This window comes from Pipra filicauda, unplaced genomic scaffold, assembly GCF_003945595.2.
Source record: "Pipra filicauda isolate LSUMZ 115617 unplaced genomic scaffold, ASM394559v2 scaffold131_size2509542_pilon, whole genome shotgun sequence".
NCBI classification, from domain to species: Eukaryota; Metazoa; Chordata; class Aves; order Passeriformes; family Pipridae; genus Pipra; species Pipra filicauda.
In genome coordinates, this window is record NW_024103785.1 from 624,199 (window position 1) to 651,146 (window position 26,948).

At 37.4% G+C, this 26,948-nt stretch overlaps 1 protein-coding gene across 3 annotated transcripts in view; it reads right to left on the reverse strand.

Moving 5' to 3' along the window:
• CADM2 (cell adhesion molecule 2) overlaps positions 1 to 26,948 on the reverse strand; it is a 609,199-nt gene that overhangs the window by 113,464 nt on the left and 468,787 nt on the right. For all 3 annotated transcript variants that reach the window (XM_039378206.1, XM_039378204.1, XM_039378205.1), the window contains 3 exons: positions 10,729 to 10,881; positions 8,139 to 8,276; positions 2,056 to 2,226 (listed from right to left, as the gene is read on the reverse strand). In XM_039378206.1, coding sequence (XP_039234140.1) covers positions 2,056 to 2,226; positions 8,139 to 8,276; positions 10,729 to 10,881 — 462 coding nt within the window. The remainder of the gene's footprint in view (positions 1 to 2,055; positions 2,227 to 8,138; positions 8,277 to 10,728; positions 10,882 to 26,948) is intronic.

The window sequence follows — 26,948 nt, forward strand, 5'->3', positions numbered from 1 at the left end:
GTCACCAAATAGAATACTTCTTTCTCCATAGCTTTAAGTGGTAGTTCCACCCTCTCTTCTAAACTCCAGCTTCTTTTGGCACATTCCTTACTTCTCTTTCCATGTATGATGACTCTATATAGTGCTGAAGAGTATTAAATTGCTTGGTGGAAAATTAATGGAGCAAGGTGGAATGATAGAGAACAATCACTTATGCACTGTGGCTTTTGATAAGTCGGCAGTCTGAGTGGGCAATAACATGCAGCACATGAGTAATTGTAAATTACTCAAATTGCAGTTTGGCCCTTTTTAGAGAACTTCAGTGAACCCAGAGAAGAGAGAAAAGGGTCTTATTCAAAACATGAAGCAACAAGCATAGAGGAAGATGCAACTCACAGCTATTTAGCAAGGTAGTGTCCTGCTACCAAGGGTGTAAACTGGAAGGAAACAATAAATATTCAAGAAGCTTTATATATGGCTTCTTTGCCTTATGATGCTCATGCAAAGCAGAACCCTGCCTTTACCTTCAATCACATTACATTGCAGTCACCATGGCTAAGTTTAAACCTTGTGTAGCTTGTGTCCTATTTCTGTATCTACTGTTCCATTCAATTTGGTTCCTCTCCTGTGGTGCCAACACCTTGAGCAGGGCACTGAAGGAAGAGCAAGAAATTTGGAAGTGAAGGCATGGGCAAGTTCAGTGGCTGATGGTTGTGCAGTTTAGAATTCAAGGAAATAAAGCTGTTAAGGATCCACATCTCCAGCACAGATGCCTTTGAACACGTTAAGGGAGGTGTTTAACAGCCATTTGGTGAAGAAAGGCTCTGACCTCCCTCAGTAAAACGATGAGTAGAATGTTTCAGAAAACATTTTTATCATGTATGCTAAAATTTTAGCACGTATGCTAATCCACATATTCTTCATTTTCAGACTTTTGTGCAGATGGCATTTTTAGCAAAATTGTCAGCTTCCATGCATCAAGGGCTTTTGCCATCACTGCATTTCACATGTGCTACAAGTCTTAAATGCTTATAGAAATATCCCTGTTTGGAGACAAGTTACATATGCCAGCAGTCCTTGACATGGTATCTTGGGAACTAGTTGCAGTTACTGAATGCTTGTCTGCTTTATGGACAACCCTGTCTGCTTTATAACAGGTTGATTACACCTACCCTAGAAACAGATTCATGACAGGTCTGCTCCCTTCCCCTGTTCTGACATTATTTTGCAGGTGTCTGGTTTTGCTAGCTGGCAGTGAGATGCACAGGTATTCTGCAGAAATCCAAACAGCTGCACCCTGAAGAATGGTGGACACAATGCAAGTGCATAGGAAAATGTCAACTGATGGTGAAAAGGTGTTCTCTTGAGAGTCTCACAGTTTTTAAGTGAAAAGAAACACTGACTCAAAGGACAACATGACTTGAGAGTAGGGCACACAGATAAAAAGGCAGGTTCATTCAGCTTTGAAACAATGCACTGTGGAAAACATCAGGTCAGAAATGCTATTTGAGAAAAAAAAAAAAGCCAGTATATAAAGATACAAAACAACTGAAATTTGGATTATCTAGACTAATATCCTGTGCAGACCAAGACTAAAAATAAATTCTAAAGGGCTTTTCCTCCTGGACTTGTGTTATTAACAACATTACAGAGTTTCATTGGCAGAATTCAACATTATTGAGGCAATCTGCTGCAAACTTTGCTTATCTATACCCTTGTTTCAAGTTTCTAGATACTTTCAAGGAAAACTGGGAACTAGGAAGTTCTTGATGTTTAATAACATTTTCACATCTCTTCAATGATAAACAAAACAGACAAATGCATTTTCTCTCTACTATTTCTCAAAGCAAACCAAGAACTTAGTCCCACTGGTAAAGCTTTCATTAAACTTTTCAGAGTAACTCCTGTAAAATTAAAATAAACCCCCCCAAACCAACCAAACTAATATAAACCACACAATCTGGCTAAAAAGAAAGACGTTGTCTATCCGCACGACAGCAGAGAATTTTCCCCCGGTAGAAACTCTGAAGCAAAGCAGAACTACGAAAGCAAGCACTTATAAGGTGTATTACTTACAGTGTATTTCTAGAACCTGCATTGCTATCTGAGGTGTCGAGTTTAGGGACTCGTGATCTACTCTGCAACTTACAACTGCACCATCATCACTGCGATCCGCTAAGAAATCCAGCGTGCTGCTGACGGTGAATGTTTTGCGGTTTGCGTCTTCCTCTTTTAGATACTGAACGTCTGAAAGAAAGAACAAACAGATGGTTTTCTCTCCGACATTTTTTAGGAAAAGTAGCACCAGCATTAGACAGCTAAATTATCTGTCAGACTTGTGGAAAAAAAAAAAAAACCAACAAACATGTCTTTTCTATCCGTATCGATCTCTTTGATATAAAAGTAACGAGGCTGTAGTTATTCCTCATTTTCTGTCATTGTCGTATCAACAGATTGAAAGAGAAAGTTTTAAAATGGGTTCCATGATACTGCATTCAAATAGAAATTCCATTCACTTTTAGCTCCTAAATGCTTAGGTCCAAATTTGATATAAACGTTCTCTGCAGGTCATCAGAAAAAAATGCGGTCTCCTCCTACCGTCATTATCCTACATATTCACAGTGCCACTAAATATTAAATTTTCTAAGTTCATGTTTACAATCTTTCACAATAATGTAATACATGAATATTACTGAAGGCACGTGCACGTAGTCAGATTAATCCTGTGCTTACTTTATTCCTTGCTTATTCTGTTGTTTGGTTAGAATTATGCTAATTTATGAATAAAACTAAATCAAGGTATAGTCATCAGTGGGTATGAACAACTGTAAATAGAGCATGTCATACTATTTACTGGAATCTACAGACAAATCCCAAGAAGACAAGAAACAAAATTACTTCAGAGACCTCACACTGACTGTTTTATATCCAATTCTAAATTGACCTATTGCTTTTGTGCAGATTCAGTTAAAAATCTGACAGTTTTCAGCCCAGGGACTGGAGTGCAGGGAGTCTACATCTCTGCTTAAGAAGTATGAACTCAGCTCAAAGTTAAGGTTCAAATTCAGAACATTTCATTGTAGGACATACACGCTAGAACTGAAGATCCAAAAGACTGAGCATTTATGCTAAAATATTTTAATGTTTTAACTGCAACGTGAGATCTTCTCAAACATACTTTAGAGTTGTTTTACTTGGTTTCCAGCTACTTATAATACTTATTGATCTTAGCTTATTTCAGAAAAATGGTAAGCTTGTTATATTGATTTATTGCAATGAAAGCTTGAAAAGACATACATATATAAATACTTAAACATATATATAAAATTACACTGAGATTGCATATATCCTCTGTGTCCTGAAAAAAAAAGTGAGAGTTTCTGTTTTACAAATTGTACTAAATCCCACTAGAGAAGAAGATGACCTGAATAAAATTTCCATGAAATAGCAATTTTAGAAAGCAAATCTTCAATGGCTTAAGCTACACCATTTTAGATTAAAAATACCTCTGATATCAGAAAGGCAGTCTTTTTCATTGTCTCCAGACAGATGAAGACACCATGTAGTTATACAATTTCCATTTTTCCCTAAGAAATAATTATTTCTTGCATTTTTCTGCCTGTTTGTTGCTAAACTTTAAAAGATTTCAGTTTCTGCCATGGTCACTACTAATGTTTAGGGACCAGTAGATGAGGGAAACATTGACAGGGCTAAAGCAAAATTCTTAGAATCAAACAACAAACATCTTCACTAATATTTAAAGCAAACACATGAGCTTTTGTTCCCAGAGTTAGGATTCCAGATTTAATAAAAAGCACCTATAGAGATAGCCTTCTGCTTATAAGCAAGGTACACATCCCTTTGCTTACTGGCTTCAGGTAGAGGACAGAAGGCCCCTGAAAACAACAGCAACTTTAATTTTAGTGAGAGGTTGTGAATTCTTAATCCTATAGAAAAACAAAAGCAGTTGATTTCCTAAATGGATGTTTGGAAGTCTTTCTCTAGGCATCTATGGTCTGGAAGAGTTCAACTCTTGGAGTTAACCACCTCTGTAAAAAGGGCAGTGATACTATTCTATAAACTGTTGACATCCTCATCAACAGAAATTATTAGCTTGTCCTCCTCATCAGCTGTATTTTCTCAGATGTCTCTTCATAGCAAAATGAAGGTGGGATTGTGGCATGTGCTACCCAAATGTAAGCCCACCTGGATGTAAGAGCACTGAAGATCAGGTACTGGATATGTTACCATTCAGAATATTTACCCAGGGTTTTTACCAGAATTATTAAATATGTCAGTTGTAGTCCATTGTTTTGTTTATTTTCTTGCTCTCTCCTAACACTCCCCTGAAAAAAGGTTAAAAAAAAAAAATAAAAATCCATTACAAGAGCACTTTCTCCAGAAAAATCCACAATGGAAGAGGTTGGAGGATGGCTAAATACAGAGTAGCTTTATAGAGGAGGAAATAAGGGTCTTGAGGACAAGTTGAACATTAGACAACAGTGTGCCTTTGCAGGGCTGAAAGCTAAAAAATAACTGTCTTGCATTAATAAAGTACAGCCAGAAAGTCAAGGGAAGTGATTTTTCTTCTCTATTTAGGACTTGTGTGACTGCATCCAGAGTACCAGGCCCAGCTTGGGGCCTTTTTTTGATACAAAAAACATGTCAACAACCCTGACCAGGTTCAGTCAAAACCCATGGAGATGGCCAGTGGAGAGAGCACACAATGCACCAGGACAGCTTAAGACTAAAACCAGACCAAAAAAAGTACCTAATGCATGGTAAAAAGAAGAAAAGGAAAAGCCAGAGTTCTCTCAGAGAACTCTGAGGGGCAACAAACAAAATTTACACTGAGGCGAATTCTGATTATGTATCATGAAATATCAACATATAATGAAAATGTTCCACAAAAAGGGCTTTAAAATGCTGAAATATCTTGCCCAGACATGCTATGGGATCTCTGTCCTGGGAGATTTTTCAAAACTGAACAGGAGAAGGCCTTTAGCCACCTGACCCAACCTTTGAACAGAGGCTGGGCCATATGAAAAACCCAAGAGGCAATTATGGCCCTGCTTCTGTGACTCTGTCAGAGAGGTGCATGTACATAGATATGCTTTTATTAGCTAATACTGGTTTATATTTCATAAAATACTGGTTTATATCTCACATGTTTGATAGTGAAAATAATAAATGGAAATGATGAAACTTCTTTCATCATCCATTGTTCATTAAAAGCTATTTATAAGAGCACAAACCTGTAACATTCACATAGAAACACCCATCTTTTAAAAAGACAGTATTTCTGCTTTTACATGGCAGATGTAATTTCTTTTTATATTTAAACTCAAGTTCTGACATGAGATGGTTCTTTTATCTAAAAAAAATTTATCTAAAAAAATTTCATCTTTGATTTAGAGGTTCATCAAGACAAAATGTTCAGTGCCTCTCTGAATTCTTTGTGTATACTACAAATACATAAACTAATTCAAAATATCTTAATCTGTTGTAACAAAATAAACTACTTTATTTTTAAAGCCCAACTTTGCCGGGAAAAAAAAAATCTATTGAAAATATCCCTGAAACCTGAAAATAATTCTTTATATAGTATTGTTGAAACAGCATGTAACAAGTTCTGTTGATATAAAATAGGTAATTTCAAAATGAAAAATATGCATTTATCTTCTCCAGTATTTTTCCTTTTGATAACCTTCCAGAAATGTCACCAGAATGATACAGTGCCCATCACTTTGTTAGGCTGGTGCAGGTATGAGTGTCAGAATGCTAAAGTAAAAGGTGTGGCACCCAGTGCTTCACATTCAGTCTCTCTCATCACTAACACTTACTTTATCAAACAGTATTCCTTTACCAGATGATGAATCCTTTTTTGAGTAATAGCAGTGGAGCTACAATTTTAGAATGGCTTTTTTCCCCTTTGGTGCAACTCTGATCTCGAAGCATCATTTATATTCGTTTGCAACATGTATAATACACTGTAACACAATTGGATTTACTGGTGCTAGACAGAAGAACTCCTAACCTTTAATGTCAGCTGCATTAGCATATAATTTCATATCTATTTTCTCAGATTTATCATTTCACCTTTTACACTGCACAAAGCTAATGTAACTTCTGCTGATGCCACTGCAGACCGGTTAGGTTATTTTATTTCTAACCTTTGTGAAATGGCAATGTGCTCTTCAGAAGACCTAGAAAACTAAACTGAAATGAATTTGCACAGTACTTTCCTCTGATTTCTGGTTGTTGGGGTTTTTTTCCCCCTTTACTGTTCTTCTTCATACATTTTTTTTGTTCCTTCCTCACTCTTTTTTTTAAAAAAAAAATTCTCTCTAGGAACTCTTGAGAAGAGCAAAATAATTAAAGAGTCAATTGCTCGCTGGCTTCAATTACACTTCAGCTGAAAGAAAGGCAAGATTCTTACACCAGATTTTAAAAAATATATTTTTAAAATAAAATCTTTTCAAATGTGTTGCCTTGTTAGGCCAACTGTATCAGTGTTTCTCTTAAAGTATTGACACTGCTTGGAGTGATTTCTAATCTCTACATGCCTTGAATATATGTATTCATCCTGTCAACTTTTCTGGATGACAGAATCTATATTGTGCCATGTGTATTTGCTGTGCTGTTAAAATCTTCTTTTTAATTACATTTGATTAGGTGCTGCATTTCTTTCATCAACTTCCTCAAATTGACGAAAGAATTGTTCTCCATTTCCTCATTTTCTATCCTTGTTGCAAATGTTCAAACACATTTCCAGTTATCCCAGTCTAAAATTCTTGTTTCTTTCAACACTATTCTCATTTTCATTGGAAATACAAAGACACTTCTCGAATAGGCTGTATTCCTTATACAATCCACTGTAATCTCCTTTATTTACTAATTTTGTATCCTGGCTCTGGTTTTGCACATTGAACTGTGGTAGAGAACAGCAAAGGAAGATAAACGGATTCTGTAATTAATGCTGTAACTTTTCTTGAGGCAGTTTATTGAGCTAACAAAATCCAAAATAGACAAACATGAGACAAAAGAGATAATAGTGTTGGTTTGGGTTTTTTGTGGTGTTTGTTTGTTTGGTTTTGGTTTTTTTTAAAGCTACAGAGCAAAAGTGGATTTTGAATAATATATTTATCTGGTCTTATGGCAGAATGAATAGAGGTGACACGAATAAATGTCAATACCTTATCCTTTTTATTTATCTACTTTACAATGGGCACATCAATTGGCTTATAGATGTGACTAAGCCTTCTGCTGTAGGAAGCTCTCTTCACTCACTCATTCGCCAATAAGGATTTAAAACTATCCCAGCATTGATAAGAATATGGACTAGAAAACTAAGTTCTAAGCACAGAAAGTACAAAGTGAAAGAGAAGATAGAAAAGAAATAAATAGATTTTATATGCAGCTCTTTCCTAGGTTGCTGCATCCTCCAAGGCAAATCCTTGCTGTCAGCTTTGGTTTTAGTTACCACTGACTTTTCAGCTATGGCAGACTTTGTCCAACTCCCCCTAGTCCCTGTGAGGTTTTCCTGATCACCTTCAAAGTCCACCTTCTCCCTGCTACTCACCACAGACCGTCACCATCCTTGCCTCGGCTGTAGATTCCCAGTTTCCCAGATGAGATCCCCTCAATTGCTACATCCTGACTTTTCCTCACCAGAGCAGGCTCCATAGCTCCCCTATGGAAAGTGCAATCTCCCGTCTCCTCCAGATGGTCCTGCCTCACCTGGTCACTTTATTTCCAGGGGTGTAATAAATAAATAACATAAATCTGGCAACTGACTGCATCAGACATACATCATATTAGAATGGCAAAGAGAAATGGAAAGGTAAAACATCAGGGGTGAGTGCTGTGACTGTGATAACAATGATCCACAAAACATTTTTCTATCAAGCCTCACAGTTGAGTTTATTATGCTGAACAGAGTTCTGAGCAATTCAAAACATCAGTTTTTACTGTTTGAAGAAACAATAAAAAGATGCTTATATGGCCATTTACAAGCAATTACCTTGTCTATGTACTATCATCTATTCATTTCATGACTCAACATGAGAAACTTTACAAACACAAATTAAAAAACATAATTCTAAAGAATGCATAGTTTTGGCAATTGGAGCAGATTACACCACAGTCCTTTTAAATACCTTTAACTTCTTTGTCGTTCTTGAACCATCTGATATCAGCTGCTGGTTTACTACCAGATGTCTTGCAAGTGAGCTGCATCCTCTCTCCCTCCATAACTGGTGAGGTAAATCCAGTGATTTGTGGCTTCTCAGGAACACCTAACAAGCAAACAAGCAAAATGTCTCTGATAGAGTCAGCTACTGCCATGAGTATGTGACCAACTTAAAGTTCACTTCTTCATATGCTCTAAATTCTGGAAACAGGATAATTAATTCCTCATGCCTTGTCAGTGAGGCCTTTTTCCTATTGTAAATAAACTATCAGTCTGAACAGTAGTTGATTCTAAATAAAGAAAGAAAACAGAAATTAACCTGGTTTTCCAAGAGAAACAGATTGCATTTTAATAAATATCTTATCTGTGTATATCCTGCATGCAGGTCTAGTCTGACTTGTTATAGTGTTTAAACCACTCTGCACAGCAAGTAGGATGACAAAGCACGTTAGAAGCACAGCTGTGAGAATGAAACACAACTGGCAACAAAAAGCTGAGCTGACCTAAGTTCAGAACAGATGTTTAAACCTGAATAATGAAGACTTTAATACAAAATCCAGGGAATAGGGAGGATGAAAATAAATACAGGAGTCACTTTATCTTCAGAGAACACAAAACCAGAACATCGAGAGGTATAATCAGAGCTCCATTGGTCATGGAAAGCTCTTCAGTTGAATCCAAGTCTTTTGGAAGAGGTCACGTGATTTTGATACACCACACACAAAATACTAAATTTGGAAATAGTGTTTTTTCAATGAACCATGAACGATTTAAATAAAAAATATGAAGAGGATAGGGAAAGATTTGATCACTACCTGTATAAATCCAATTAACTTATGAAAACACAAGAATAAGTTATTTCAAAATAATACTGGTGACTGTAATTTTAAAATCTCAAAAAATGTTGGCTATAACTTCCATCTACAGTGCTATGAGGCATTCATATTTGTGGCTAGATAAAGGGATCAGTCACAGTAAGTGGTCCTATGCCTTGTATCTCATAAATTGGTTTTTTTTACATCTCTTTATCAAAATGACAGATTATATATATATAAAAAAAGCAGCAGTACCTATTACATAGTACATTTCTGTAATAAATCTATCCCTCTCTTTCAGGACAGGAAATGGTGTCTGCTATAATACCTTGGCACTTAAATTTTCTAATCAATAACAGAGCAGTCAATAAAGGCATTATTAGTATATAAAAGGATAATTTATCTGATTAAAAGATGTAATATATTTCAGTGGGAATGTTCCCCTTCTACAACAGAAAATGTTCAAGGAGTTTAAAATGTTATTTTGGAAATTACAAATACAAAATGAAAAAGACAGGAATCTTAAATGCTGCAGCTTTCTTTCTTGGAAGGTAAGTAGCTGATCTTGGCAAAACTCCATGAAACCGTCCCCTAAAATGAAGACAAAACCTACAGGATTGTGAAAGATCAAGTTACTTTTGTTAATAACTACTGGTTAGACGGGTTTTTTTTGTCTTTGTAACACCTTTCTACATCTTTCTGCCATTTAACATGTTGAACTGGTGTATTCATCAACTGTTTAGATCATGAACTGCCTTTCTACAGAAAGGAAGATTAAGCACAGGCAGTTGCTATTCCAGAATATTCTGCTTTCAGTGGGTACTTTTTGTCCTTAATGGCAAACTCGTGAAGATTCTTGTAAAATAGTCTCATAGGGACTGAAAGGGAGACGTATTTCATATCCTAAGCACAAAACCAATTCCCTGGTTGGATTAATGTGAGTATTACTGGCACAGAGAATACCTTACATTAGTCCTATTAAATTCAACTGTCTGCCTATCTACGTATAAAAATAAAACAAAGAGTCATGTTCAGGGACAGAAAAAAAAAAGGAGAAAGGAATAAAAATCAATCTCTAAAATCATATAACCTCTTAGGTACGCAGGTGTGTTTCAATGAACTACAGCAATTTTGGCTGATTGGGCTACTGACATTCAGAGAATCATATAAAGCTTCGAGCAGAAACTTTATTTCCTGGGCATCTCTTGAAATCTATTGCTTTTCTCTGTGTATCTATAACCTTTGGGGAAAACAGCAGAGCACTTAGAGGATAAAGCACAAAAGAAGCAGCAAACCCAGTGAAAATTTGCACTTTATAGACAAAAAAAAAAAAAAGACAGCAGAATGAGCCAAGAAAATGCACAGCTAAGGAAAAATGATAAAGCTCTAAAGCCTGTTTTGATTTCATGCTTTCTGACTTTCTCCTCTTTGCCCTATACAATACGTTGTGAGGAGATGAACACATGCACCTTCCTTGCACTTCTGGTGCTCGGGATGTGGAGGTTATGTCCATTTTATGGAGCACTCACACCTTAGTGTTCGTCTGCTCCCTAATTCATTATCCTGCCACAGCGCAAACAGTAAGAGCCATGTTATTTTTCAGCATGGCAATACAGAACAATAAACATCAGGGAAACCAGATCAGACGTTTACATTTATCTTCTGCCAAGCTTTAGAAAAGATCATTCTTATCATAATTTGCCAAAAGCCCGAGGAGTTTAACGCTCGCTCCTTTATACTCACCGAGAACGGTAAGAAAAGCCTTGGAAGTTTTGACAGGCATGGTGAACAAAGAGCAGGTGTACTGCCCTTCATCTGACAGCGACACGTCGCTGACACTGATGCTCAGCTCGTGCCACGAAGCTCGGACCAGCTCAATTCTGTTGTCCCTCAGAGCTGAAAAACAAAAATCCACGTTAAGGTAGGACACAGAACGATAACGAAGCACTGCGTGTTATCCAAGGGGCCCGATGAAGTATCCGAGTGAAATCTAGCCATAGGACATGGGGATATGGACACAGTTGTCTATGCACAGTAGTTTGTTTTCTCTCTGGAATAAAGTAAGAGTTTAGCAAGTTTTGTGGGGCGGTGTACTGAGTGGCTTGTAACATATATAAACCTAGAAATTAAGTGACTTGAGTTACCTTTGACCTTCCTCTAAAAAACCCAACACTGACTTGTGATTTCTGTCCCCTCACAGCTTTGTTCAGTGCCTAAAATAAATCCTTCCTATTAACTCAGCTTCTTTTTCATGTATTTGCAAATGTTGAGAATCCTGTGTCTAACATTGCATAATTTGTCTATAGATTTTTCTCATGTCCACTACTACTCATATTGAACTGGAATATCAGATTTCCTGAATTCTGTAACAGGGTATTTCTTATTATAAATAGATTTGAAAATTCCACTTCTACATGCATATATAGTACATTTAACAACTTGAGGTAACTGAGTATAAGTGGCCCTACTTTTTGATTATGACTAAAATTATGATGTTGTATCATAAAATCCTTTCTATAAAATTTTATTGGCATGGAACCAATGAGGGAAAAGGAACATGTAGATTCACTCACGTTCAAAATGTCGTTTTAGTTAACACTTTAAAATTTAAAACATTTTAAAACCTATATTTATATTAATCCCCAAATTCTATGGAAAACCAGCCAAAACACTCCCAAACATTCTATTTCTCTATAAAGTTGTTTCAGGAATCTGCATATATTAATCAAGACTTTCCACAGCATAGAAATACTAACATCATAAGTAAGTAAACACTGTTATTCTCCTAAGTAAAGAACAAAAATGCTTCTGTAACTCAGAGAATTTAGCTGTGTGCCTCTAGATTCAAATCTCTGACCTGACAGTGTTTGAAACTTCAGTTACTTTTTGTAGTAAACTTCTGAAAATCAAGAGTAAATTGGGACTATGGTATTTGTCAGGAGACTTATGCTTGCATTTATGAGAAGAACCAAGAAGTTTAAGTCCCCTCATGCTGTTCTCACTCACCTCTTTCTAAAGTCCTCAAAGAGTCTTAGTTTTGTCTAAAATATATGTCTTCCAATGATAAAAAACAACAACAAAAAAGTTTTGCTGCAGTTCTTTTGCTACTAAATCTAGACATTTCTGCCCCATTGCTGTTGAAGTCAATCCAGGAAGATTTACACCAAAATAAGCAGCTACAGTGAAGATTCAGCAAAAATGTCACTTGAATTTGTTTTCTTCTAAGGTTCCTGTTCAGTTTTGTGGTTTTGTTTTGGTTTTTTTTCCCATCAGGAATTTTCAGCTGAGTTTACTGATTATTTCAGGGTAGGCCAGGCAAAGCTCGACTCCCTCTCTGCAGGGTCTGATGACTGAAAGGTGACAGCTTAAACAGCCCTCACACACAGTCATGCCATGAACTACTTCAAGGCACATCAAAGTGACTGAGATTGTGGAATGGACATATTCCAAGCATGACTGAGACATTGGTTGGCTGGCCACAACAGAAAAAAAGTAGTTATGTAGCCTAAAATATAAAATATGCACACAATGGTGGAAATAGAAGCAACGTTAAAGCAAACAAGCGAGCAAAACAGAGGCCACAAAATGAAAAGCTATGTGCACACCAATATGCTGACATAACAACCAAGAAAAATAAGCTCAGGGAAACAAAAAGTACATAAAGCAAGCATCTACCAACCCCAAGTAGCAGGCAAAGCTGATGACTGGGGCTTTACCAGCCAAAACTCCTCACAACAGTGAAGCTGTTGCTATATTTGAGGAAGTAGATGGGGACTCAGAATTCCTTTCTCAGCTTTTCACATGCAAACTGAGCAGATTTAAGAATGGTAGTTTATTTCACATTATTTTCAAAATGACTCAGTGCTTCCAAATGGTTTGGTTACCACCACACCCACTTATAAAATTTGGCAACAGCATAGAAAATAGGAAAAAAACCCACAATGAAATAACAACAAAAACAAACCAACCAACCAACCAAACAAAAACAAATCCCCAAAACAACAAAAAACCTCTCAGCACTATGTAATTTGAAAGTGGTGATTTTTGCTTCCCCTTAATCAGAAACTATCTAAAAAATAATGCAGCATATCATATTACATAGTATTTTACTTTGTTATAATTTTCAATTGTTACAGCCTTGTGACAAAGATGATAATCTTTGTTGAAATATTTGTTGAAATACTTTCCTACAGATGGGGCAGAATTTCATGCACTAAGAACAGTAATGAGCTGCACTAGAGCACAACTGGCCTACAGATGATGCCAATAGCACACCATTTCAATCCTACAATTGAAATACAAACCATTTCCATCAACTACATTCCTACTGCTCCCCTCCCTCACTTCCTCCCCTCCATACCTTTTTTAACCTTTGTACAATATAAAAACCTCAGCTGAGTCAATTTTCTGTAAAACTGGTAAAAACAGCCACTGGTCAAGAGATGAGACCAGACGTTCCATGTTTTAGTCTGGAGTAAATTTTTGTTGAAAGAACAGAAGGGTTGTTTTGTAATGGAAATACCAACACAGAGCCTTTGCAATAAATGCTGCAAATAGCACCAACATAACACTCCTTTGCAGCAAAGCTGTTTGTCAGAAGCATTTTTGTAAGTGCTAAGTCTAAACACAATTAACTATCTGTGCCATCGCTTTCAAACCTACACATCTGTAAGTTTTCCTATCTACGCAGATGTGAGAGCAAACCAAATTTTACTGCTATTGCTTAGACAAGGCCAGCACTTAGAGACTTTTTAGAATCTTATTTTCAAGTTGTATTTCTCTATCTGTTTGTATCTGTTTAGAAAGACCCCAGTTTCGCTTCACTAAAGCGATAGCTGTGATGGATGCCAGAACTGCTTTGTTTCCATTTTCTATGTTAGATATATTTTGCTGAAAGGGCAAAGTTGGATGACAGAAAGAGTGGCTGCCTGTCTAGTCCTGGCTCCTGCACCCTGGGGCAGAGAGAGCCCTCTGGGAGAGGATGACTGGCTCCCTTAGACAGCAAAGGAAACATCAGCAACGTTGGAGAAGCCAGGATTTCTGGCCAGCTCCTGACATCCAGGCATCGTGACTGAGTGGAGCAGGGTCTTGAGCACCACAGAGGGTAAAGTCTTGCCAAGTCTGGCTGATGAAGCAAAGAAGCCCAGGGTGCCCAGACAGAAGCCAGCTACTCAAAGGTACCAACTGGAAAGCAAAAGTTTTAAGGAGAAGACACACTCTGCAAGGAGCTACTGAATGAGAAGGGCATTTATTTACAACGATCTATTCAAACTCTTTCAGCATATCTTAGTTCTACTTGTTTAATGACCTATCTCATCCAGGTAATTTTTCTCTTTTTAAAGGACATGAGTTTCCAAAGCTTTCTGTAAGTTTTTTAATTGCTCTTATTTGAATGGAGAATTGCCCCAAAAGAGGGGACTTTCACTACAAAGTTTAAGCCAACTTGAGGCTCCACCACAGTAGTTCAAATACAGTTCCGTACAGTAAAATACAAAATGTTCTCTTTTGTTTAATTAGCAGATGAAAACAAAAAGTAGAACACGTATGGGGACATTGTGCATGAATTTGGAGTTTGGTGCATACTAGTAAACAGACTAGATTTCATACATACTTAAATATCTATTCGTTGTTCAGCACTTCGTAATTTGAAAGGGAGTGATTTTTGCTTTCCCTTAATCAGAAATTTTGAAAAAAAATAATGCAGTACATCTTCTTGCATGGTATTTTACTCTTTGAATGCTTACTGCAAGCGACAAATGTAGGTATTTCTAGCTCACCACAAACTATTTATTAGTTGTATTATGGTAGCAACTAGACAGCACAGGTGCTGGGCACAGAAAATAAAGCTTTAGCCTTAGAGACTCTACAAGCTCTGTCCTGGTTTGACTTGCATGGTTTCCAACCCCCTCTCCTACCTCTACCTGCTCTTTCAGGACTTTCTTTGGAAACTGTTTCTTTTTTCCATTTTGCTTTGTCAGAAGCCAAACAGACCTTTCTGGCTTCTTCCTGGGGATTTTAACCTACATTGCTGAATCATTACCCTATCCATAGTTTGCATCCTTATATTTTGCATGATACAGAGATGCTAGAGAAAGGGTAAATAAACAGAATATGTGTTTGACTCCTGGGAAATACACATATGCCAAAACAGTAACAAAGAATACCAGCACTGACATCTCTTTTCTGTATTCTTATGTTGCAAGCCCTTTAAAAAATACAAAATGCAACAAGAAATATAATTACATAGTAAATTCCAATATGCCCTAAGTACATTATTTCAGTTTTCTGTAATTCCCAGGCACACATAATGTAGTTAATTTGCAAGGCATGAAATAATTATGCATAAAACACTTGTTCCTAAGCAGACACACTTCATTTATTTTACCTGTCATTCTCTTCTCCTGTGGAAAAGATTTTCTTTCAGAATGTTTTCTGATACAGAAAAAAGCAACCTTGATAATTTGCATAGTTTAGGTAATTATGAGTAAAAGATAGCCATGTATTTCAGCTGTATTAATTAGGAATTGTTGAGACTGACAACCACTGCAATAAACTAGTCTCCTTGTTCACAATCACAAAAAGCTGTACTTCACTTTTTGCAAAAAAAAAAAAAAAGGTCCTGTGTTGTCATAGGGAAATCTTGCAAGAGGAATTATTTCGAAGAGAGAAAAGAAACTTAAAAATTTGCAGAAATGAAAAAATCATCCACATTTCACACTGTGGGGAAAAGGCAGTTGGACCTGTCAGACATAGCCACACAGCAACATGTCTAATGTTACTTCATCTAAAATGACCACATCTTCCTAGTATTTTGAGTCATTTATTTGAAGAATGGGGAAAAAAAAAAAAAACCAAGAAACAAAATCCTGAAATCCTCCAGAGTAATTTGCCAATGTTTTGACAATACTAACTTGACACATGCTGCCATCCTGGGATTCACTCAACAAAATTTTCATCCTTATGTTAGAGCTGTTCCCTCTGTCATGGGAATAATGTAACCATTAGTTGGAACCAGAAAGATTTCTGATACTCCACAGGTAATGCTAAACTCCCAGAAATTTAACACTTATAAAACTGAAACAATCCCTCCGATTTTCAGATTCCACCTTTCTGAACGCAGTACCATCATCAAATCTGAAATAGATTTCAAGGGATTTATGCTGTGTTCCTGGATATACTTGGATAGACTCGAAAAGGCCTTTTTCTTTGCTCCTAATGAATTCAATATACCAAGATCCCTATAGGATGATCTACACCACTCACTTACAGTTGTGCGTCAACCACCACCAGAAGAGAAAGAAAAAAAGAGACAGAACAGGAGTAAAAGGAAGAAACCAAACTATTATTGTTATTCTGTGTCTCCTAAACCTTCATATTTCTTTTCAAAACATTCACATTTCCTTTCAAAGACTCATTATTCCGTTGCTGTATTAACAGCATGCCCAGCTGATACACGGTTATTCTATTGATGCCTAACCCATATCTAGTCTGTACTTGCATGGTATCTAAACTCCTAAGATTTTAAAACTTCTCAACTGTTTGCATATGGAAAGAAAATCTGTTTCCTTCCTCTTTCATTTCCAGCCAAGCAATTTGATTGTTTTCATACAAATATACAAGGGTAGCAGTGTGGATATTTACTAATCCCATGCTTTTTATTTCTACTTCTGCGTGTGGTGAAGCCATTTTTACCTCTCAGTGGAGGTCACTTTTCTCTCACAGCATTGTGTCCATGAAACTAGCACTTTTTCCCTAATTACTAGTTGGTCATGACTTCAAATCAGTCCAAAGGTCAGAAAGACAGATGAACTCTTAATCAGTCTAGAGCAGTGATAGACTTCAGGACTGGGATAGAAGGTGGTGCTAATGCAGAGGGAAAAGCATTAGAAGCTTCTGTGCAACCTATCAAATTGGCTGACACATGTAAGGCTGGTGTCCTTTAGAGGTGACACCATTTATAAGTAAAATCAGCAGAAATCACATCAACTGAAGGTCACAATACTGTGGAGAGATCTTTGGCTAATTGGCTGTGGAACGGCCTAACCAATTTGCAGGTACGTGATGATTTTTTCCCCCATTAGGAAGGTGATTAGTAACACAGATGAGTTCAATCAGACATTCCAAACAGTATCAATTGGACACCATGAACACTTCCAATTCACCCATTCATGTACTCAATAAATTCAGGGCATCACTGAGTTTCATAAGAGGTGTTAAATAAGGTTTCAGAAATGGAAGAAGAACACAACAATCCTCGGACAGAAGTTTTACTTTCATTCCAGTGCATTTCTGAAGCATTTGGTAAACAAAAGGAAGAAAGAATGGAGTCAATACCTCTTCTACCTCCAATCATCCAGCCATCTTTGCTTTCTGCTCTGGTTTGTAATCCAATAAGACAAGACTAGGTTGTTTTCAGCTGCTGAGATACGCTGCTGAAACATTCTATTTGCTTATTTGAAGAAAAATGTTCAACAGCAAGCTGCTTGCTTGCTCCTTTTCGAATTTTTCCAGAACTTTTGCACGTTGGATAATGCATGTGCCAAAGGCACACAGCAAACTCCCTCCATCAGAAGAGGTGCTGACAGTCCCACTAAGAGAGGCATCTACTCTGTGCTTTCTTACTGCCTCAAAAAGGCCAAAGCACTGGGGACTCAGAACCTGTCTGTACAACATTATCTATTATTTATCAGGGTGTACAGCCCTAGAGGCTTATGAGGAAAATCCAAACAGCAAGGTAATTTCTTCAGCAAAATAACAAGTCTCTGCTCCCTGCAATCTGGGTAAAATGAAAACAAGTTTAAGGTGACTTACAATGACTTATGATCTTGAACACATCTGCTAAGTGAGGTTTTGCCAACTGTTGCCAACCGACAAACGAAGTCCAGGACAATTCCGTGCCCTCCGTGGATGGAATAAATATGGGAAAACTTTCCTGCTTGGCAGATTTTCTGCACCGAGCTACTTTGTCTCTCACAATTATGTTCTGCATTCGCTTCTTTCTCTTTTTCAGAGCATTCAAGAAACGTGACAATATGCAAAAAGAGAGGAACAGCTTGCCTTCTAGAGTGTTTATAATGCTTGTTTCTGGTATTAAAGAAGCACTGAACTTACATTTTTCTTGTCTTTTGAAAATCGTAAGGATGACGTTCATTGCCTGAGAAGCTGACTCTCTTTCATATAAGAAATATGTTTCAAATCCTTCCAAAACATGGAGGTTTTGAACTATGAATATGTTTTACCATGTTGAAATAATATTTAACTGTACCTCCAAATAATAAAACAAAAATCACATTAGTCAGAGTGAAACATTGTCTTACAAGGTCTGCTCATCTGGTTCCTTCTGCAACAGGGAATTACAAGATTTCCTATTATACTAATGCAACTGGACATGTGCCACAGCACAGTAGCCTAGAAAATGTTTCAAAATCCTACTTCTCAAATATGCAGCTGCAAAAATTAAAATTGCAAAATGATCTGGCAAGGTTAGAGATGGACAGAATTAAAATAAATGAGATTCAATAGATAAAAGTAATTGGTAATCTTATATACCAAGTTGGAGACAAATGTTTTGAAAGCAGTAATTCAGGAAAGAAGCCCTGAGGATTACAGAGGAAATTATTTAACAATATGTTCAAATGCAGCACCACTCTTAAAAGATGAATCCTATTCTGGGTTGTACTGATCCTGGCAATTATGGTAAAAGAAAATGTTACAATATTCCAAAATAGCACACATCACACTGTGTCATATATTGTAAATTACAGACAGAAACAGTCTCTCAGTTGGGAAGATAATTTCTGTAGGGCTACTGCTGCACAACTAATATTAAAAAAATGAGAATAATACAACAGAGACCTGTAATAACAGTCCACACCTACATAAGGAAATAGTAACAAAAGTTAGAATTATTTTTATTTTCTATAATTTTGAACACTATCTTTCAGGCTAAATGAGAGCTCATTGCAAGTGAGAGACCGTTAAATAATGACTTTATTGAAGCAGAAGAGATAAATAAATACTAATCCTCTTGCAAACTAAACCAAAGTTACACAGGTTTCCAAGCCCTGTTCAAACACATTATTTCAGCAAAATATGGAGAGACTTTCTCGCTTCTTGATGATCTGAGATTTCTCTCTAAGTGAGAACTGCTCTGAGAAGGCCCTGTTCTTTCTGCACTTCTTGATCATTCATGTAGATACATAAATGACCATCATTCTTCCTGTAGCAGATGGCTGCATTGGCTAGAGATGCCAACATAGAAACACTCATTCTTCCTAACTACATTAAGCAGTTAGACTCCCTAAACTCCTTCTGCAGCCAGTGGAGTAAACTATCTTCCTCCAGAGGCCAATTAAGAACAGGTCACTGTCTTGAAAATATTACAGAACCTGGATAAAACAGTCAAGAAATCATCATTGATTGATGAACATATCTGCAATCAACCTAGCAGTTGATTCCAGTATCAATAAAGAATCAAAAACTAATGTATACATCAATACTGAAGATATTAATGCTGTGAGGGATGACTCACAGACCTCACTACTGAGGGAACTGATATATGGAACAAAATATCAGGAGAGATCTGAGATGATCTCAGTGCAATTCCAGGGAGGATTCCCAGAAAGCACTTTGATGGTTTTAACATTTTTTATGATAGAGCCCTTAAAGTTTTATAATGTCTCTCCTATAGCCTAGCAGCAGACAATCTTTCTCTCAACCACAAGTACACAGATGCTGCCTCTTTTGTGGTATTTGTCTTAATTTTCCAGATGCAGATGTGCTGTGAAGGAAACTATTAGTGAGAAATGGTGTCAGAAGCAGATCATTAAGGGATTGGAGCATCTCTCATACAAGGAGAGGATAAGAGACTTGAGATTGTTTAGCACGAAGAAGCAAAAAATCCTGAAATTAATCTACATTCAAAAGAAAAAAAATTGCAGCAGAACTACCTAAACCTCTAATTTTCTGAGAAAGCTGCTCTAACTGGACCTACTCAGAGAACCAAGAACTAGATGACCTCCAGAGGTCCTTTCCAATGTGAAATATTCTGTGATCTTGTGATTCTGGATGTTTCTGGGGTAAAGAACCTGTATATCACAAAATTCAGCCACGTGACCAGTCCTGAAGCGCCAACAAAAAAAACCCTCCTGGTAGATATTCAGAAAGATTAATCTTCTTCAGCTTTTCCTGAGCATTTTTCTCCCTCGTGGAGGATTTGTATTTGAGTCCCTCAGAAAAGGTTGCCAGTCTCTCCCCTTTATAGTCGATGGAAAAAAAAAAAAAGGAGAGAGGAAGAGAAAAATTAGCTTTTCTAGGCTAAATTTCTTGTTTGTGCAAATGCACTTCTGCAGCTATACTCCCAGAATGTGGTGACACAAGTGCAGCAACACAATATTTGGAGTCCATGGTGGTGGTCAGACGTATTCACCAAGTGCTACAGAATACTATTCAGAAAAATATAAAAAACATTTGACATGTGATGGCATACTAAGTACTGACAGATGCACTGAATAAAATCTCCACTGTGAATAAATGCACTACTTAACTAACAGTAGATACTGACAGTAATAGATATGTAGAATCATGCCACCATCACTAGCACTTTTCCCCAACACCTTACATTTTTTTTGGCCATTCACATACACCAGATATATCTGATTACACCAGGAGAAACTTGTCTATGATTAACATCTATGTCTAGACAAAAAGCAGCTCAATGCATCCTGGCTTTTTCATTTAAACATTTATTGCAGGCATTTCCTTTAATAGGAGTTGGAGAAAAATATTCTTCTGGTTGTTTCTTTCTGCAGTTCAAATTGTAGCAACAGGTAAAGGACAAAAGAGATTCATTTGAAAAGCAAATATATGGAGTAACAACAATTTACAGCTACTTACCCCTCACGCTTGCAACAGTTGATTAGTATTATTGGTTCTCATACTGCACTGATATAGTTTTAAGACTCACCAAGAAACCATCATAACTAAGCTGTCTCCATCTTATTGCTTTTGATTTGTATATCATGATTGTCACATGAAGGGAAGCACTGAATACTTAAAAATTGCAAGAAGTTCTTCCAATGGAGACTGGAAGAACCACATATTTTTGTGGTTATTTTTAATAGACAGCGAATCACTTAAGCATTGGAAACACAGTCGAACAAGAATTTCTGCATTTGCTGTGTACTACTGGATTGTATGTAATGGATCAAGAATGCCTTCCAGTTCTGCTTCCAAGACATGGCACAAGCAAAGGAGGTGCTTGGCCTTCAGGGCAGAGAATGTTGCTGGACTCCTCCTTGTCTGTCAACAAGCTGCCTGTCAAAGGACATTAATTGCACATTTGGACGATAAGAAGTTCACAGCGTCAGAAGTAAGAGAGAGTGCTGCAGTAACAATCTGCAACACTGCATACATGAATGTTTTTTTGGTATCTAAGTTATAATATTCCATTTTTAATTATGCTCTGACCTTGATTCCTCCTTCTCTCTCCCCTCTTCACTTCAGAGCTAATTCATTTAACTGCTTTTTACATAGCATTAAACTACTTTTTGCTCTTCTCCAGGTATAAAATTTAAGACCTCTATTTTTAAAAGTATTCAGAGATATAAACTTGTCTACATACATGAATCTTCTTTCTCATCTTACTCAACTTCTGGTACACTTGACAGTTCTGGAAAAATTACAGATATCAAATCCACTTCCTGTGGTACACAAAGATATTTTAACACCACCACTTTCAATAAAAGCAGCATTTTTTCTTCCATTTTCTATTTTGTTTTGAAACTCTGTTTGCCAGGTTCGATGCTTTCTTCAGATCCTCCTCTTGCTCTTCTTTAATCAGATTATTTCCAAATCCTTCAACAAAAACTTACTAAATAAAATTTTATGTTTAATTATTTTCCCCTGTAACAGCCTTTGGTATACTGAATATATGTTTATCTTACAACAGAAAATATTTGCCCTGCTTCACTGATCCCATCTTTTCCTCATTCTTTTACTCCTCTTATTCTTCATCTTCTTTTGTTCTTTTTCTTCGAAATCTTTCCTGACTGCACACACAGTGGGTGTTGCCAATCCTTGGAATAAGCTGTGTTTTACTCCACTTTTTACTCCATCTAGCTGCTTCCTCTTCTCCCTATCATTCTTTAATTGATAAAAACCCTGTTGGCATCCCTATTAGTAACACTTTTCCCATTTTCTGTAGGAAATAATTTTATTTTCTCTGTGTGATAGATGACTTCTCTATGAGGACAAGGTTAATGAAAAAAATATAAGAATAGGTTAAACCAATTTTGTATATAATATACATTGGGAATACTGATTAGCAACTCTCTAAAAGGGAAGAGTACTTAAATTAACTTATTACTTTATATTTCCAAACATAAACTCCAAAGTACATTTCATCTTCTCTGTAACAGAAGTGCAAAAATGTAACAATTGTAAATTTAAATTACTTTACACTTATCAGCATCCTGAGCTGTATTAGGAATAGTATTACCAGCAGGTCCAAGAGGATGATCCTTCCCCTCTCCTCAGCACTGGTGAGATCACACTTGAAGTACTGTGTCCAGTTCTGGGCTCACCAGTAGAAGAGAGACAGGGTCATACTGGAGTGAGTAGAAAAAAAGGAACTGGACTAGACTAGACAAGGACCTGGAACATCTCTCATGGATGCCAAGTGCTCACCAAAGCTGCTCTATCAATCCCCTCCTCAAGTGGACAGGGGAGAGAAAATATAATGAAAGGCTCATGGGTCAGGACAAGGGCAGGGAGAGATCACTCACCAGTTGCTGTCATGGGCAAAACAGACTTGCCTCGGGAAAATTAATTTAATTTATTACCAATCAAATCAGAGTAGCATAATGAGAAATAAAACCAAATATTAAAACACGTGTCCTCCAACCCTCCCTTGTTCCCAAGCTTAACTTACTCCCAGTTTTCTCTTAACTCCTCTTTCCCAGCAGTGCAGAGGGACAGGGAATGGGGGCTGTGGTTAGTTCAGCACACACTGTTTCTGCTGCTGCTTCCTCCCCAGTGGGAGGACTCCTCATACTCTCCTGCTCCAGCCTCGTACCCCTCCCATGGGAGACAGTCCACCATCAACTTAAAACTTAATAATGGAAAAAAACTATTGCACTGTATTTTACTGCACAGGTTGCCCAGAGAGGTTGTAAAGTCTCCATCCTTGGACACACTCAAAATCTGACTGGATATGGTCTGGAGCAACCTGCTCTGGCTGACCCAGCTTGATCAGGCCAGTAGGACCACATGATCCTCAGAGGGTCCTTCCAACCACTATTTCATGATTCTCTGATTCATACAGCTTTATCCTGTCTCATAATCCTACAGAAAAATAAAACAGAAAAGGTTTCCAAGCATTACTCTCCGCCCTTTTGGCTTTTAAATTGCTTTCTTATAATTAACAACTGATATCCTGCATAGCTCTCTGCTGAACTGTACTGAAGACAACTGTTTGGAAACTATCCATCCACAGAGATAAGTCTTACCTGCTACTGTCAAAATGTTGACAGATTAATGTTATCTCCTCTGGAAATGAGTGCTGTTCTGAGCAGGTCCTCCCACAAAAATGTCTCTTCCCCCAGAATAAAAAACAATTCAAAAGCATTTGATTGAATCAGTGAAAATCTTTCTAGTTAGAACAACAGGCAGGGAGAAGCTGGAGAGAAGGCATCTTGCCTGATGTTTGCCTGAGTACATATAGGTGAGCTCTCAGGATCGTGTTCCAGGTGTCTGTGATCTGTTCTGAGCTGCTTTTGCTACTTGTAGGGCACCACAGGCTTGAGCCTCCCAAGAAAACGTTTGCATCAACACTGAATTATAGCATCATGCTCAGAAATAACAACCACCACCAAGTTTTGGAAGCTCTGGCAACTTAGATGTTCAGAGTTATTGAAAAGCCCAATAAACTACCTGTGAGGTTAACTTCCTCAGTGAGAAAGGATGTTACTACTAGCTGTAAATTTAAAATGTTTCCTCCTCAGACCAGCAATCCCATTGGTGTTATCAGGATTCAGCTGGAGTCAAAGAAATCTATTTAGGAAAATCCCTAGTAGACAAAAAAGTGAGTTCTATAATCCAGTTATTAAAGGTGCAGTCATTACCTCCAAATGCTGACTTACTGAACACACTTTTGAACCCTCTATGCTTGATAGACAAGAATCATACTGGATTACTTTATTTCCAAGAGGTCCATTCTGAGAGCAGGAAAAGAAAAATTGAATCATACAGAACTTACTAACCCTTGATTAAAAATCTGAATCAAAAAACTCCCAAGCAATAACTTAGTATAAAAATGCTCAGAGGTAATCCTTTCTCTAGTGTTTCCTAAATTTGAAACTTTCTCTGCAGATTTAATTTCCTGTAGCTGAATCCTGGAAAGTATCACCAAACAATGACAGATTAAAATAAAACAATCCACCACCACTGCCACCAGAAGAAAAAGAAGAAAAAGAAGTAGCAAAAAAAGGAACGATCAAACAGTGCTAGCACAGAAAACTATAATCCTAGCAATTTAAGAATACCAGCAGATTTAACTTCACAGCCAGGAGAAGAGTAATCAGAGCTATAGAGATTAACACTAACTCAAAGGCACTGTAAAGTTGTGTAGGAGACCGTAGGGAAGCTCCTCCTGTAAAATCTAGATCATGAGCTTTACACCAATAATTAGCAGAGTCTGCAATCGGGTTGATCTCTAGGGGATGAAGACAAAATTATATCCTCATACGCAAATCCATCTTCCTAATTCTACCAGCAGACGTAAAACACTAAGTGGATTAAAGCCAAAAAGGGGCAAAAACTGCTTTTGTCTGCCTCAATGGAATTTTAGAGGATAAAGTTCCTTGAAGACTGCTTAAATTAAGAGGAAGGGAGGGGGGTGGGGAGAAGGACTGTGGAACTACTTGAGGATCTGGCCCAGGTGTGTCCATCTAGACCCAAGACTGACAGCTATAAATGAGCCTAGATGAAACATTTCTGACTGCAAGAGGCGAAGTAGGGTGGGAAGGATGATTACACTGCTCTGCAATGTGCATTGCGGTAGCCAAGGTGACGTGCTGAATATTTCTATGAATGTAGTCGTTGATCATCCATCTTAAAATTAAAGGTATATTGTTCCCTGTGAAAATGAAATCAAAGACTCGACTCTGATCTCCCTCATTACAGAACAAATCAGATAATGTAAATCAAGTATCATCTTGTAAGGTGATCTCTACCGGAATAAATTTAGCAGCAGTCACAGACATGTCAAAAAGCCAATACAACAATCCCAGCAAGCTCACTGGCACTCTGAACCATCACTCCGTCTCTGATATTTCTGGCAATTTATTGAGGAACAGCACCTAGCTCTAGCTATGGGTGAACTTAACACAAAAAAATAAACTATAGCAAATATCAAAGCCAAAACTCTTTCTTGCCCAAGGTAAACCTTTGGGCACTGCTGAAACCCTTCAATTATGCAAGGACAGGTACCTTAGCTGAGTCGCTGAGCTCAAGGCTCTCAGAAGGTACAAATGCCTAAGGGCAACTGCCTGAATTCTCCAGGGTCACTGAACTTCATGGGGAGGGGGGAGAGGATGCAGTGTCTGCATCAGGGCAATTCACAACAAAGTGCTCCTCTACTTGTTTTACCCAGGAGCACTACATATCCTGAGTAACTTGCCAGGTCTTCTCTGGCAAATTGTGATTCTCTCAAACCTGCCTATTCACTGTCACCCTTAAAGGTCTGGTTGGAGAGCCCTGCTCAGAAGGGACAGACTGCAGAATTTCCAAATCATTTGACCATTTGGATGCCAGTAACGCTGGACTTTCAGGGATTTGCCTTTAAAAGTCTCCTTCTAAACTGTCCTACTTTGTATGGATACACACTCTACACACATAAATATAAATACATACTAATCGAAGCAAAGATTTAAACATTATTTTCCTGTGTTTCTTACTGTGAATATTGGCATATCTTGGGTAAGTGAAGGTGTGAGCAAAATCCATTAAGAAAGTACAGGGGCCAGATGGTTGGGATATTGTCTGAGGTGGTTGGTTGACAAAAGGTCTTTAAGAAAGTACAGGGGCCAGATGGTTGGGATATTGTCTGAGGTGGTTGGTTGACAAAAGGTCTTATTACTGATTTGCAGTAGAGACTGTGGCAGCTAAAGAATTTGTCCCTTCCTCACTCATCCCTTAAGCAGTGGCTCATCCAACTATTTGACTACTGGCTAGACCAAGTAGCTTCTTCTCTGTGTCTTTGTTTCAGTGTGAGGAAGATCTGACCTGGTTTACATGCCACTTTTAGAGAATCCCAAGAAGAACTATCCTTTAGGCTGAAGTTGCTTGTCAACGTTTTATTCCCTCTCATTAGGATTTCATAATGTTTAGCTTATATATCCTCTGTATCAGCTTGCTGTCTTTGGAGTACTCCACTCTTAATTTTTCTTGCTCTTTCCAGACATTTCTCAGAGAGTTTGAACCTGTAATCTGAGGTAGACATTTCCTTTAGGTACATCTGCCTTTTTGTGGAACCAGTCTATGGCTTCCCTAGTGAGGAAAAACTGTACTTTTCATTAAAAGAACATGTTACCAAGTCATTAACAAAAGCCAAGTGTTGACTCTTCACACTGTTTGACTGTTTTCAAAGGCCAAACACCAGCTAAGATTCTCTTTTATTCCATCATATAATAAATGGCACAATTAAAGTGAGGTACTGGGCACTAGTTATCAATGTACAGTGCTGAAGTTCTATACAGATTCCATAAGAGAGTTATAGGCAATGAACTTTCCTGAACAAAGCTTTTTTAAAAAAAACAAATATAAGAGTTCGCATTGCTTGTAATATCAATATAATTAGTGTTTGAATATATGAGTTATGAAAAAGTTCTGTGTAGATCAGAACTGATGGAGTGTGAAAGACGCTTATTTTTCTAATTTCTATCTCGGTGTGTAGGAAAAAAGGG